At 35.3% G+C, this 15,861-nt stretch overlaps 1 protein-coding gene across 2 annotated transcripts in view; it reads right to left on the bottom strand.

The window, feature by feature from the left end:
• Window positions 1–15,861, bottom strand: part of Stag1 (stromal antigen 1) — a 272,956-nt gene that overhangs the window by 142,967 nt on the left and 114,128 nt on the right. For both annotated transcript variants that reach the window (XM_040740365.1, XM_005072015.4), the window contains exon 6: window positions 7,993–8,069. In XM_040740365.1, the coding sequence (XP_040596299.1) occupies window positions 7,993–8,069 (77 nt within the window). The remainder of the gene's footprint in view (window positions 1–7,992; window positions 8,070–15,861) is intronic.

Raw genomic sequence — 15,861 nt, 5'->3', positions numbered from 1 at the left:
ATCCATGGGGGATGGCCTAGGCCCTGCCCCGGATCACATAACAGACTTTCGAGATCCCCCATGAAGGGCCTCACCCTCCTTGGAGAGTGGAGTGGGTAATGGGGGAGGTTTGAAGTGGGCCGGGAGAGGAAGGGAGGGAGAGGGAACTGGGATTGACATGAGAAGCAAACTTGTTTCTAATTTAAATTAAAAATTTTTTAAAGGGAGGAAAAAGAAAAAAGGTCAGTGTTTACTTCATTATTCAAAAACTGTTAGTAAAAATAACAGTTCCAGTTTGTGATTATATTTTTTAAAGATAATTTGAAATAGAAACTGAAAAATAGTAATTTAAAAAGTATATTTACTATTGAATATAAATGAAGTAATTAAGATACATGTCAACAGATCACTTTTCACATGTATTTTTAATTTATTTACTGATAGAGAATGGCAGATAGAAAGACACACTCAACACATGCGTGACACAGTGCAAATGTGGAAGTCACAAGACAGTCTGTGAGTGTTGGCTCTCTCCTTCTATCATGTGGTTTCTAGAAACTGAACTCATGCCAGAAGGCTTGGCAGCAAGCACTTTTTACCTACTGAAATATTTCATCAAGTCAGCACAGCATTTCTCAGTATTTCTAAATCAAAGTATTTAAGAAATGAAGATTTTAAAAGTGCAATACTTCATGAAGAACCCTAAAATCTTCAAATTTTACAATAAACTTGATAAAACTTTATTTTATAAAATAGATTTATTAACTTCTTTAAGAGGAAAATACAGGATGGGATCTTGGTAAATTGTGTCATCTCAATTCACAAAATTAACAGTTTAAATTTTCTTAAAATTTAAGAAGAGAATACAAGGAGAGGTAGATGTGGTGGTATAAGCCCACAATCCTAATACTGAATTTTAGCCAAGAGGATTTGGAGTTTGAGGGCTGTCTCAAATACAAACAAAACAAAACTAACAACAAAAACCCCTTCTCAAAAACTTAGAAGGAGAAGGGGAGGGGAGAGAGAAGTTGAAACTAAATTGAAAAGGCAGAGATGCAGTGACAGTTACTAAGATAAGAAGAAATCAATTAAAAGCCTAGTCAAAGGCCAAGGGTATTCTAGCTTGGCAGTGTGGGAAAGTAAAGAGAATTTGTGCTCAATCAAAATTGCTTCCAACAACAAAATCTAGGGACAGAAGAGGGGAACAAGAGAACGTTTACTTTTGGTGAATCCGGTCAGTGAGTAGTAATCTCCAACTAGAAAGCAAGGAGCCCCACTTTCTTGTTTTGATCTTTCTCTTGCATAAATCAAAAGCCTTAATGTGATGGGCACTGGGGTAGGGAACATCAAGTGGATCAAAACCAGGGCAGAAGCAAAGATCCAAATAACTGAAAGAAAAGGAGAAAGAGTCTCTCTATCAGAAGAGAAAGAGAAAAACAAAAAACCAAAAACTGTGTTTGGCTTTGCATCTTACATTGGTATAAACCAAAGGGCTGTTAGCTTGAAGACAGACATATTGCTTTGTTTTGGCTTTACTTTTTGTCGTTATCATTTGTTTTGGGTCTTACTAGTTTCTGCTTATATATTATTATTTCTAATTTTTGATTTTATGGGTTGAGCTTGTGGGTCTGTCTGTCTCTGTGTGTGTTTCTTATGTGTGTGTGTGTGTGTTTTAAAGCTCTGGTTTGTACCTGTACAAATCTCCTCAACCCCTTATGCCTCAAGTTTTAAATGAGGTTATTTCTACAGGCTATCAAAATGTGCTTTACCACTCTCATAATGTACAATACATACAAAGTACAACTCCAGGACAGCCACTCAATCACAAATGTAAATGACTGAGGGACAGGTGTCACGGACAAATACCTGTAATCGCAGAACCCAGGATTCTGAGACAGGATTGCAATACTGAGGTCAACTAACTGAGGAATTATAAACTAGCCTGGCCATAAAATGATAAATCTTCCTTAAAATGAAAATAAACTAACAAATACATGAGTGAATGAATAAATGCAAAGAAATAATGCCACCAAAAAACAACAAGAACAAAAAATCCTACAATGTCCAGATATCTAGGTATGTTAGATGAATTTTCAACATTATTATATTTTCAACATTATTATGTTTTCAACAAGTTGAGGAACTCCTCAAAAAGGTTTGATATAGTCACTAATTCAGGTATCCACCGAGGAGTCCTGAATATTCCCTGACACTAAATAATGAAGAAGGATGTGTATACCATTACTACTTCAAACAATGATCTACAAACACTGTTTTGTTTTGTTTTGTTTTTTTCCCAGACAGGGTTTCTCTGTATTGCTTTGGAGGTTGTTCTGGAACTCACTCTGTAGACCAGGAGGCCTTGAACTCACAGAGATCAGTATGCCTATCCCTCCCTTTTTAAAGTTATAAACTACCCATATAATCACCTCCTTGCCCTAACCTAAGACTAATCACTGACTCATAAACATGCTCTTACCACTATATGGACTCTTAACACACAAAAATGAGCAAAGCAACACTTTCTCCTTCAAAGAACTTTTATCAGAGATGAAGACATGGACACATAAATAAGTTAGTAAATAACAGGAGCATTACAAGGGGAGGCAATACTCAAGAAAAATTATCAATTCTCTGAAAGCAGAATTGGGGAAGTAAAGTAGGGACAATATTCCAGATAAAAATAAAGTTACCTAAATTGTATAAACAAGGGCATTAAAAATAGGATGGTGACACTATTTTAGACTGCATATGCTGAAACACAATGCACGATAATAACCAACAAAAAGGCAAAAATTCAAACAAACCCAGTAAGTTACAACGAAGTTCAATCACATCAAACTTCATCCGAGAGACTATACTCGGGAATCGGCAGAATTAGAGCAACTGAAGATTCTGAACAGATAGTTGTGTGCTTAAAATTTTTTTTATTAGGGAAGGCAATCCTAAGGACTAAAACATAAGTATTATATATGCTAGGCAATATATTTGCCAGCGAGTTATATCTCAATACTAAAAAGATATTCGACTGTAATATGAAGCAAAGAAACAAGATAAAAAGAAAAGGATCAAGGCAAGAGACGGCTCACTCTACTATAACCAAAAGAAAACTACAAGGAAAAAGTGACTTTAAGATACACAAAACAAGGAGAACATGAAAAGCACCCAAATGTTGAAGTAATAAAATTACTTATATAAGCTACCATCAAACAATAAAAACCAAAACCATTATGATTTCTTCAGTGTGATTAACTAGAGGGGTTTATCTATGACAGGAAACAAGAAAGTAATTGCTTGCCTCTAAAAAGGCAAATTTGTGGATTTGTTTTTGTTTTTTGTGAAAGGGCCTTACTATATAGCCCTGACTGGCCAAGAATACTCTAGATAGACCAGGATAATCATGAATTTAAGAAAAGCAGCCTGTCTCTACTGCCCAAGAACTGAGGCTAAAGACTTGTGTTATCATGCCCAGCAGGAGACAAATTTGAGGTTTAGGAATGCATAATTCATATGCAACATATAAGGAAATGATTACACTTTTACTCAAAGCAATTTAGAAAATCCTACTTTTGCATTCCCAGTCACAATGATAACTACAATCCAAAACAAATTAATTGAAATTCAAATTATACCTAGTAACAGGAAGAATAGTTCAGGTAGTAAAGAACCTGCTTATCGAACATGAAGACTTGAGTTCATCCTCAAAACTCAAACTAAAAAACTGGTGATGGCAACAAACTCTTGTAATCCCAAATCTTGGGAAGTAAAATAGGCAAATCTCTGAGGGTTGTGCAACAGCCAGTCTGACTTATTAGGAAAGTCTCAAGACAGTAAGAGACAGAGACACTATTTCCAAAACAGACAGATAATGTTTATATAACTAAAGCCAACATTATCCTCTGGCTTGGATACACAAATGAATTGCATACATGTGCAGACACATACACTCACAAACAAATAAATCACTAAAATCAAAGTTTAAGCTGTAATTATCAACATGTGCAAAAACTACTATGTGGCAAGTTAGAAATGTTAGTAAAAGCATTACTTGATAATAACAACAAAAATGTATTTACACAGAAAATATTCGGTGATTACTACCTTTAAATGAATCAATCTCAACAACAATGAAGATATAGACAAGCTGATTTTACTGCCTATTATGTGTAACACAACATGAAGCACGCAGTGCAAAATTTTACCTATGATATTTTTATGAAGATACATAATATGGACCAGGTGAGTAGAAAGGATGGAAAGGAAAGCAGAAGAGAGAAGGGCTGAATGCAGCAACATGAAGAAGACAACTGTGAGAACAGAGGCAGGGGCTGGAGAAAAGGTAGTTAAAGAAATATCAAAGTCTAATTTTTAACACAGAGAAACACAACTGGACTACAGAAATCGACAAAGAGAACAATCTGACAAAGCCATACTGCCCCAGAGCACTCAAAACTTAAAAACCTCAAAGACTTGAGGTTATGGCTTCACACTGGCGAAGCTCTGTTCTGTTTTCTGAGGGCTAGGATCTGGAGGTTTTATCCATGACACCCTGGCCAATGGATCACAACGGATTTGTTATCCATCATTCTTGAAGGAAATCTAATAAGAACTATGGGTTTTCATATGCTTTCTTGACAGGATGATCCCCAACTTCTAGGCTTAACTCATTTTCCTGACTCAGCCCTCCAACTAATTCAAACAGGCATGTACCACCGTGCTTGGCTGCAATATACACTGAATTTTAAGCATGTCCCCAAGGCCCAACTTTTAAAGTTTTTATTCCTAAAGAGAGAAAACGGAAAAGTAGCAAAATCTGAGCAGTATTTATACTTTTTCATTACTAGGGCTTAGAATGGTACACACTTACCTATTTTCTGTAAGAGAGAGAGACAGGAACTTCACAAAAATGACACACACTTAAAAGCAAACGAAGTGGGGCTGGAGAGATGGCTCAGCAGTTAAAAGCATGGCTGCTATCCCAGAGGTCCTTAGTTTAATTCCAGCAACCACATGGTGGCTCACAACCATCTATAATGGGATCTGATGCCCTCTTCTGGTGCACATGAAGACAGAGCACTCATGTAACAACATGACTATCAAAAACATGGATAATCTTTAATACTTAATAAAATTCTACTTTAAATTATATATTCCTCTTATGATCAAAGTGTTACTTGTACTGTGAAGTAGAAAAAGTTGAAAACATTTATTTTAAAAACATTTATTTTGTAAGATACTGCATTGAATTCTGGAAAAATACTTAGTACTGTAAAATAAATGTTTTTTAAACAATTTCATTCTCTGTGATTTATCATTATTCCCAACTGCTTGCTGTTTAACACTATTTTAGGAATAATTTTGTGTATACCATGACCTTTATTTCCCTAAATATATAGCCATCCTCTAGTTATCTAAAATGCTTCTACAATGGAATGACTCTGTAATAAATACTTCATTTATGTCTGTATTCCCTTTAGTTTTTATGCTCACATCTGAACAGGATTAATAACTTAGTTTCCGGACTTATTGTTTTTCTCTTAAAGGAAGTAGTTGTTAAATATTTACTATATATTGGAGTCATCAAAAGTACTTCCAGGAAACTTTGCATACAAATCACTAACTTCCCAAATTAATGAGGATGTCTATGTGAATGATAACTAAGAACCTGTATTTTTCTATGATTAGATGACACTAACGGCAGCAAAGTATGGCAAATTCTTTCATAAATTCACAATATTGCTCAGACAAATGTTAGTACACTAAAGATTGGAGGAAATCTGTGGCAGTGCAGGTCTTTAATCCCAGAATTTGGGAGGCAGAGCCAGGCAGATTTCAGTGAGTTCAAGGCCAGTCTGTTCTAAAGTGAGTTCCAGGACAGCCAGGAATATTTCACAGAGAAATCCTGTCTCGAAACAAAGAAATCTGTGATTTCAATCACCTGTATTATATAATCTTGGCAATGTTAAGGTGGTTAAGGCTCTGAAGGATAAATCTACCAGCTAACATAGCACATGGTTTCATCTTCTTCTGCCATATTTAAATACTTGAATATACTATATATATAAACTATTTGATTGATTGATTGATTGACTTACTGACTGATTAATTTTCAAGACAGCGCTTCTTTCTGTGGCCTTGACTGTCCTAGAACTAGCTCTGTAGACCAGGCTTGCCTTGAACTCAGAGATCTGCCTGCCTCTGCTTCCTGAGTGCTGGGATTAAAGGTGTGTGCCACCACTACCTGACTTGATATAAACTCTTAATGTAATAAAAATTTATCTTAGTGAAAACTATCTCCATAGTAATATTTCAAAATTCCAAAGGTGTTTTAGCTTTTAAGTTAAATTAGCACAAGTGTCTTATATTCCATCACATATTAAAAGGATATACAGAAGGTCCTTGTAATCCAAATAACTAATATCTGATACAGTTGGCTTGCCCCTTGATTGGCATATGAAGTAGAAGCTTCATGGAGTTCTTGGGGGCACTGAGACTGCACTCAAAGGGAAGATGGAGTTCCCTCTCTTGTCCTCCTTTCTGGTCAAGAGCTGTTGCCACCATGAAGCAACATGATAGTAATGGGATGAAGTCAATATATAATGACATGAAACCTACAAAACCATCAACCAAAAGTTTCCTCTTCATAAGTTAATTAACTTAGATACTAGTCTTATGAATCTGAACAATATAATATTTCATACAAAACACATATAGATATTCACAAACTGGTAAAAAATAATGTCATTTAAGTTGAAATCAGTTTTTATAATCGAATAAACTGATGGATTGAAAAACGCTGGGAATTTACAAGGGGGTTTAGAACACAAAATTAAAGAAGAAAAATTGGGGCTGGAGATATGGCTCAGTGGTTAAAAGCAATGGCTGCTCTTTAAGAGGACTTGGGTTCAATTCCCAGCACCTACATGACAACTCATAACTGTAACTAAAGTTCCAGGGGGGGGTCTGACATCCTTACACAAACAAACATGCAGGCAAAACACAAATGTTTATAAAATACAAATTAAAAAAATAAAGACATAGAAATGCATAAATAACAACACACTTAATTCCCATGGAATGTGACTAAATCAGTCTAAAACATGTTGGCAGAGTATTTTCTGTATTTGAGAACATGCAAGATATTTTTGGTGTGAAATGCAAGAGAAAATGTAACTATCTGATAGGAAAGATATCAATTACATTATACATATTTGAATGTTTGTCATATCACATATTTGAATGGTTTTATTCAAATGGACATTGATAATAATAAAAAGACAACTAAATCCAAAAATTAATCTAGAGAAAACAATCCTGCTAATGCTGAAGAAAGAACATCTTTCAGGAAATAGAAATCTTCTTTAAAGCAAAGGACACATTAGAAGACGTATGGATGTAGTGATGGATTTAAGAGATCACATGACTCAACTTTATCATAAATAAAATACAAAAATTAAACTTTGAAAGCATTTCTGAATGCTATAATATATCAGAACTAGTAATTGGGATTAGTTTGTGAAGAATAAGAATAGAAACATATATTCTAAATGGAAATTAGAGCATTTAAGTAGTATGTTCCAAGTAGACGCACACACAAGTATGTGGAAAGTCTGGAAAGTGAGGAGATTCTGTACGACATATGTTTTGAGAAATTCTTGAATGAATAGAGTTAACCAGAATTTTCTCCATTACAATTTTTAACAACCTTAGATAATATATTTTAATAATCTCTAAGATAGGTTTATATATAACACTGCTGAAACTTACCCAACATCTATATCATTTTAACTCTAAAACGCTTAACAAAATAAGCATTTCATGTTAGAAATAAATAAATGAAGTTGGAAAATGGAGATTGCCAGACTCAATGCAAAATGTGAACTTTAACCCATGCCTTTATAAATACAATTGCCTTTTCTTAAATAGTAAGCAAATTTTTTGGAATAATCAATATATTTATTAATGACTTAAAAATATGTGGAATCAATTTGTATAGATATTGGAATATTATACCTCATCAAATTCTTCAGTCATTTTTCTGATGATTTCTGCATTCTGCATATTTCGAAACATCTCTATTCTGACAGTACCTGTGGAAATATAATTTTATAGTTAATCTTTATCTCATACTAAACATTAAACCTGTTCTGATAATTGTTTGAAAATTATTTGGGTTTCCTATTCATCTCAATTTGTTTCATTTTATTTAAATAGTGTCTTGCTTGTATGTATATGTCTGTGAACTGTGTGTGTGTGCATGTGTGTGCGTGTTGCCTACAGAGTCCATAATAGGGTGTCAGCTTCCCTAAAACTAGAATTGCAGGAAACCCAGGTCTTCTGGAAGAACAGTCAACCCTCTGAACTACTGAGTCATTTTCCAGTCCCTCATATTATTTCTATACCATCTACTTTAAACCAACACTTAATGCAGAAATATAATGCATTTCAATGAAATTTTTCTAAAACCAAGTTATTAAGTTCTATATAATGATTAAGGATGAAAGCAAAAGTTAATTTTTTACCATTCTAATTATTTTGTATTATTGATAGCTTAATTTTACCTGAAATCTAGTTACATAATTTATTAATGTACTGACATGCATTTTTGTTCATTTCAAAAATGCATATTTTTCAAAAAAAGAAAAAGGAATGTAACTTAAGAGTTGGTGCTATACAGATCAGTTATAGACCACTTGCTTAGTACATCATACATGAGTACAGTTCCCAGTATGGCATTCAACACCCTCCCTCCAAAAACATCAATGTAATTTTAAGACAGAGAATGATGGTAGAATGTTTGTCTAATATGCACGAAGCACCCTGGATTTGAATTCTTGCAATGCATAAAAAGGCACAGTGGCACATGCTTATAATCCCAGCACTTAGGAAATGAAGTAAGGAATACCAAGTTCAAGATTATTCTTAGGTACATAGCAAGTTCCGGGACAAAATGGACTGCATAAGATGTCACCTCTAAAATCAAATACAAGACAAAATAAACAATTTAAAGAAATCAAAAGCTTCGAATGCCCATTCCTGATAATTAACTTGATGTCTATAACCATCCTGGAGCCTTCATCCAGTGACTGATGGAAGCAGAGGCAAACACCCACAGTTAAACACTAAACTGAACCCAAGGAACCCAGTGACAGAGAGAGAAGAGCGATGAGCAAATTGGCAAAGAATGGTCTGGCAAAACCAGCAGAGACAACTGATCTGAACAGGGGAGAGCTCTTGGACCCCAGACCGACAGCTGGGAGGCCAGCATGGGATCCAGACACCCCCCCCCCCGGAATGTGAGAGTCAGTGGGGAGGCCTGGGCAACCTATGGGGCCCTAGGGAGTGGATCAGTGTTTATCCCTGGCAAAAAAACAGAGTTTGTGTGTCCACAACACAAAGAGGGATGCTCTCTCAGCCTGGACTCTAGGGGAGGGCCTGGCCCCTGCCCTGAGTAAAATGACAGACTCTAGATATCCCTTATGTGGAAGGAAATGGCGATAGAGTGGGAGGCTGGAGGGGATGGTGGGGGGTGCAGGAGGAGGGAAGGGAGAGGGAACTGGGATTGACATGTAAAACAAGCTATTTAAAATGAAAATAATAATAATAATAAATAAAAATAAATCAAAAGCTTATAATGCAGTGAGGCAGAAAATCGTAACCTAGTATTTTTTAAAAGGTTCGTTTTCTATTTGTGTAAATATAGCAAATTTTTTGTTGTATTTGTCTGTGGCCTGTGTAGGTGGTTCAATGGAAAGGGCACTTGTGCCAAGCCTGGCACCATGGGCCCCATGGTGAAAAGGGAAAACCAGCCTCTACAAGTTGTCCTCTGACCTCATCATTTGCCATGAGGCATGCACGCACACACATAAATAAGCAAAAATAAATAAAAAATAATTGCAATAAGGCTTAATGTAAAATATTTAAAAACCAACCTTCAGATTGACGTCTTCCCCCACCCCTACCCTACCACCCCTGCCCCACCCCCAACAAACCCCATCAATTCAAGCTCTTAAAGAAATCATTCAATAATTATGAAGGTAGTGACCCTTAAGGAAAGAACAAACATACTAGGGAGAAAATTGCTCCACATGCAACCTGAAAATAGATTATTAAAGCAATATATTTTTTCTATAGGTAACATAAAGATACTGAGACTATAGAGACTCTCATAAGATGAAGTCAGGACTCTAGCCAAATGACAAAAGAATAAGTTTTCTTGGAAAAAAAGAAAATCCTCCCCTAGACAAGACTTATAATGAGTGTGACCCTTGAGCTACAAATTGAACATAACACTATCAGACCTGGACAAGTAGAACTACTCTATCAGAGCTGCTACAAAATTCTTGAACCACAGAAACAGTGATAATTATAAACAATTCTGTTTTTAATCAATGAACTACAGAATAACTTGTCAAAAAAGTAATAAACACACAGTATAGATTACTCAGGGATTTAGTGTACAATTGCTAGAAAACGCATATTTAAAACAATCTGAAGTATTCTTTTGTGTGTGTGTATGAGGGGTGGTGAATATGTACAGGTATAGTTGTGTGGAGGCCTGATCAGATGTAGCCATCAATCACTCTCCCTCTTTTTTTTGGTTTTACGAGACAGGGTTTCCTGTATTGTTTTGGAGGCTGTCGGTCCAGCCCGGCCTTGAACTCAGAGATCTGCCTGCCTCTGCCTACCAAGTGCTGGGATTAAAGGTATGTGCCACCACTGCCTGGCTCACTCTCCCTATTTAACTGAGGCAGAACATCACTGAATCCAGAACTGAAGATTTTGAGTAGTCTGGCTAACCAGCTTGCTCTAGGAATTCCCCAACTTCCCCTTCTTGGTGCTGGGGATGACAGACAGGCAGGATTTCCTGTCCACTCGGAATTTTATATAGATTCTGGGGTGCTGAAATCCAGTTCTTGTGTTTGTACAGCAAGCATTTTCTTCAATGAGTCATCTCCCTTCTTTTTTAAAGGAAAATGAAGATGATATCAGCAACTTAACTTCAGGTGGTTTTTATAAATGATTCAAGAATTTTATTCCTGCCTATTAATTCAACAAAAACGCAAACACTGATGAGAAGACTCATACATAAATGGCCACAAGTGACAAATCACAGTTGAATAAATTTTAAAAAGTGTAAAACTCCAATATGTGAATTAACAAATTACATATTTATAAAAGGAAACAACTGATACACATAGTAATATTGATGGTTTTTCAATATAAAAGATTGAAAAAAAAAACAAACGGCATCAAAACAGGAAAGGATGAACCAGGAAAACATCTCAGTACATAAAGGTGCTTGCTGCCAGGACTGATGAAATGTGTTTGATATCTAAATCAGCATGATGAAAACTGTCTCCAACAAGTTGTCCTCTGATCTCTACCCACTAACATGGCAAGTGCAAGTCCACACATAAATACATACTTGCACACACACGTAAAATAAGTAATTGAAAATGTAATACAATTATTTTTAAAGATACTGCATCATTTCATTCACACGAAGTTTCAAAGGTGTGGCGAAACACACCTTTAATCCTAGCACTCAGGAGGCAGAAGAATATCTCTGTGAATTTGAGGCCAGACTGGTCTGCTTAGGGATTCTAGGCCACCCATAGAGACTTAATGAAATTCTGCGAGAGCTAAGAGATTTAGAATAAAATGACAACTTCTTGGAGGCAGGAAAACATTATATATTGTGACAGAAGAGGCATTAGGTGCTTGTATGTATTTATTTATCCAAAGCCATTCAGTTGGTTGAACAGTGTCAATTTTAATGTAAATTATATCTTTGCTCTATTGGTTTTCCTGATCTTAAGAACAGGGTCAAATTACCTATGGTAGATTCAGGAACTGGGGATCAAAAAAAAAATCACATTCCCTTAGAATAACCACCCCTGTGGTTCTTCAATCCAACTCTGCAACTCAGAACTTTTGAAACATGAAAAATCTAAAACTGTACAAACCTAATCTTGCCTGTCACTAGTTGTTTACAGCCTTAGGCAAGGAAAAAAATACAGTATGCATAATGTTAGCAATACTATTTCAGTACTGATTTATACATATACTACTTTTAAGACTCTTTAAGACTCTAAGCACTGCAAATGATGCTCTACTCTATTTCCATGACTGATATTTCAAGTTCATGTACAGTACTTTTACCTGTATTTTTCCTGAAATACAGTAGGTCACAAAAAAACACCCAAACAAACATTATTTTGAGTGTTAACATTAAGAGAGACAGGAAAATGGTAACTAGCAATGAAACCACTATGAAGAGAACCTCATGCTTCATATTTTTGCAGGGACTATCAAATATAAATAACTTACTAATAACTCAAATGTTATGTTAAGATAGTATCTCCATTAACAAAGAAAACCCTTGTGTACACTCCCACATGGATACTATTCCAAAGATTAGTCTTACTTTTTAACTGCTCATTCTTCTTCCCAACAAGACTAAATAAATGCCTTTGATAACATTAGGTCCAGATTGCCTTTGATAACATTATTGCCAGTCTCTACCTTAACTAGCCTTGGAAATTTAAGTTCGCTTCCTCCCTTCCTCCCTTCCTCCCTTCCTCCCTTTCTCCCTCTCTCCCTCCCTCGTTTTTGATTTTTAAAAACAACAGTCTTTTCTTTCTTAAAGTAACACATTATTTTTAATGTTTTTTTTAATATACTGGTTGCTATAGCAGTTCTTTAGTGATGGGGATTGTCCTTCTGTGTATGTTTCTGTTGTTGGTTGATAGATAACATTGATTGGTCAGTGGCCAGGGAGGAAGGATAGGACCAGCTACTAGACGAGGAGAATTCTGTAGTGTAGGCAGAGAGGAGTCACCATGTAGCCTGCCAAAGGAGTTAGAGGTCCAGACCCTTCCCCATGTGGGAACACTTTGATTAATAGAAATGGGTTAATAATTAAGACAGAGCTAGCCAATAAGAAGCCTTAGTCACCGGCCAACAGCTTTATTTCTTATTTGTAACAATAAATAACTCTCAAATTAGAAATAATAGCAGAAATCTAACAAGTTCACAATAATAAGAATAAGCTTGGTGACATGAACCTATAATCCCAGTACTCGGGTTTACATAGGAGGTTTTTAAGTTTGAGGTCATCTCAAGTTATAAAGCAAAACCTTATCTCCAAATAAGGCAAGGCTTAGTGCAACCTCTGTGGTATACAATTTTTCAAATAATTAACAAAACTACAAATTCATAAATTCTTTGATACTGAGACTACACTTATGGTAAGGCATTTTTAAATTTTAAAAATGTGTAAAATAATGTATAAAGTATTCAGTGAAATACTGTAATAGCAAAAGTTAAGAAAATTCATGTCATTTATAAGTATCAGATTAGATGAAAATAACAATGCTGACAGTGGTAGCAGCAGTCACCATCTGAGTGATTACTATCTACTAACAAGCTTTCATGTCAATACATTTAATTTGTCTAATAGTCTAAAAAGAAGTACTATTCTTTCTTTCAGTATACAGATGAGAAAACGAAGATTTCTGAAAGCAATTTGCAAACGGATTTTGCTAGTAACTGATCTACTTTGGCAGACTGCTATGACTAATCAGTACTTGTTCTTAATTATTAAAGGCTTCACTGAAATTTCAAAATACATTAATGCCATCTAGGATTGATAGAGAATAATGTGCAGGATACATTCATATATTCCAAAAGAGATACCAAAATATATAGCATATTTTAAAATATTACTAAAAAAGGTATAAAGTAAACTGAAAAATCTGGTTATCTTCAGGAATAAGAAAACATGTGATTGACATTTAAGCACATAAGAAATATATAACATGTTCTTGAAACAGCTGTAAGAATGTATTTATGAAAACAAAATACACATAAATACAAGAAAATTTAAATAGAAATCAGAATGATTTTTAAAAAGTTGTACTTGTATTTATCTTTTTATGTGATTATCTCCATGTATACTAGGGGCATGCTTAGTGCCTCCAGGAGCCACAAGAGGTGTCAGATTCCCTGAAACTGGAGTTACAGATGATTGTTAGCCACTGAGTAGGCATGGGAGAACTAAACCTGGGTCCTCTGAAGTTAACCACTGACTCATCTATCTCTCCAGTGCTGCTCTTGGCTCCATTTTTATTTTTAAAAGATTAAACAAATTCTTCTTACTAATTATATAGAATGTTTGTTACTGGTCATGTATAGACACTTTGGTCTACTGCTATTTGTGCAGCTTTGCATGAATAACAGTTGCCCAAACATTCAAAAAACTGTTGCAACCATAGTCTAAGTCTGGTTATTACGCAAGCTGGAGAATAGAAGTGATCCAGAGAACACAATGCTGGTTTTTCAAAGATACAGAAAGGAAGACTACACAATCATAGACATATGTATTCACATTTCAAGGAAAATCCAGGAAGGTTGGGCAGTTTGTGACAAGTTTGTAATTACTGCATGTAGCACCTAAGAAGGAATGTACGAAGTTGGAATGAAGTTAACATGCAATGATGCCAGGAACTTAAAATCAAACAGGATATGAAATGTTGATTTATGAAAACTGCAGGCAAAGTTGGATCAGAAAAAGGCTGCAGGAGAAGGGAATAGAGATAGAGAAAAGAAAGGAAGAAAGGGGGATGGGAGGGTAAGGAAGAGAGGGGAGGGAGAATGGTAGGAAACTATGAACTACCAAATGCAAGTCTGCAGGGGTGCAGCTTCTAGAGCACAAGGAACCTTACATTATGCCATTGTGTGCCTGGAAGTCAAATGAGTCTACAAGATTTAGCATTTGCCCTGCTAGGTGTCAATCTTACTTTAAACCCCTGCTACTTTCTATACTCCTATCACCTATCTTTCAGAAAGCAATTGTTTGCTCTTTGCCACTAACTGAAAGAACAGAAATTTCTTTTTGATTTTAAGAATACTAAAAGGAAAGATTCTGGACTTGGATATTAGAGCAACAATGGGACTGGTAACACCACAGATATTTTTTTAGAAATAAGACTAACATTATGAAATCACCATATGGAGGAAGAGGATAGAGGACATTGGTTGGACATGAAATGTCCCTCACATGTTGAAATCTTCGGGAGCTACCATTTAGACATATTGAAAACTTCTTGCGGTGGTGACTACCTATAGGAAGTAGATCACTGAAGGTGTGTGTTAACTGCCCGCTTTCTATCTAATTTCTGGCCACCATGCACTAAGCGGTCCTTGCTACAATTGCCAGCTGATATTATATTCTGCCTTTCTTAGAATTCAAAGAAATAGTCACCCAACCATAAACTAAAACAATGAACTAAACCAAGAACAAAAATAAATCTTTCCTAACTTCCATTTCACAGCAAGGAAAGTTAACACTAACAAAATGTCTAAAACAGCACCTGTGGAGTCTTTCCTAATGGTTGCCCATGGAAGGGTAGAAATATGAAAACCAAACACATATTTACCTGACTACAAAATTCATGGTTTCTTACAACCATGTGAAAAAGGATGAATTTTTTAAAAAGCTGAAAGCTAAAAGTAAAACATATTCTTTGATAATTATCACTGTGTACTATAATTAAGGTTAGTGGTGATAATAATCAGAGTAAAAAGAAGAAGATACACTTCTTTGGAATACATTTTTTGTTACAAGATCTTTGAATAACACATGGTGATGTTTTTCAGCTCCACTAGCTATTAGTCACAAGATACTGAATAATGTACATAATTTCTATGAAATTCAAATAACTTTTTTCTTAGTTAACTGCCTTTTTGTTTTTTTTCTATACCCACGTAGGCTATGAATCAAAATAAAACAGAGAAAGATTGCTAGAAAGAACCAATAAATTGGTAGGGAAAACCTTAGCAAAAAAGCAGTAGTACTAGATTACTAAAACCAACAGG

Source organism: Mesocricetus auratus, unplaced genomic scaffold (genome assembly GCF_017639785.1).
Source record: "Mesocricetus auratus isolate SY011 unplaced genomic scaffold, BCM_Maur_2.0 Super-Scaffold_100691, whole genome shotgun sequence".
Taxonomy (NCBI): domain Eukaryota; kingdom Metazoa; phylum Chordata; class Mammalia; order Rodentia; family Cricetidae; genus Mesocricetus; species Mesocricetus auratus.
The sequence above is the reverse complement of the archived record's forward strand: the minus strand, read 5'-3'. Positions and strand labels throughout refer to the sequence as shown.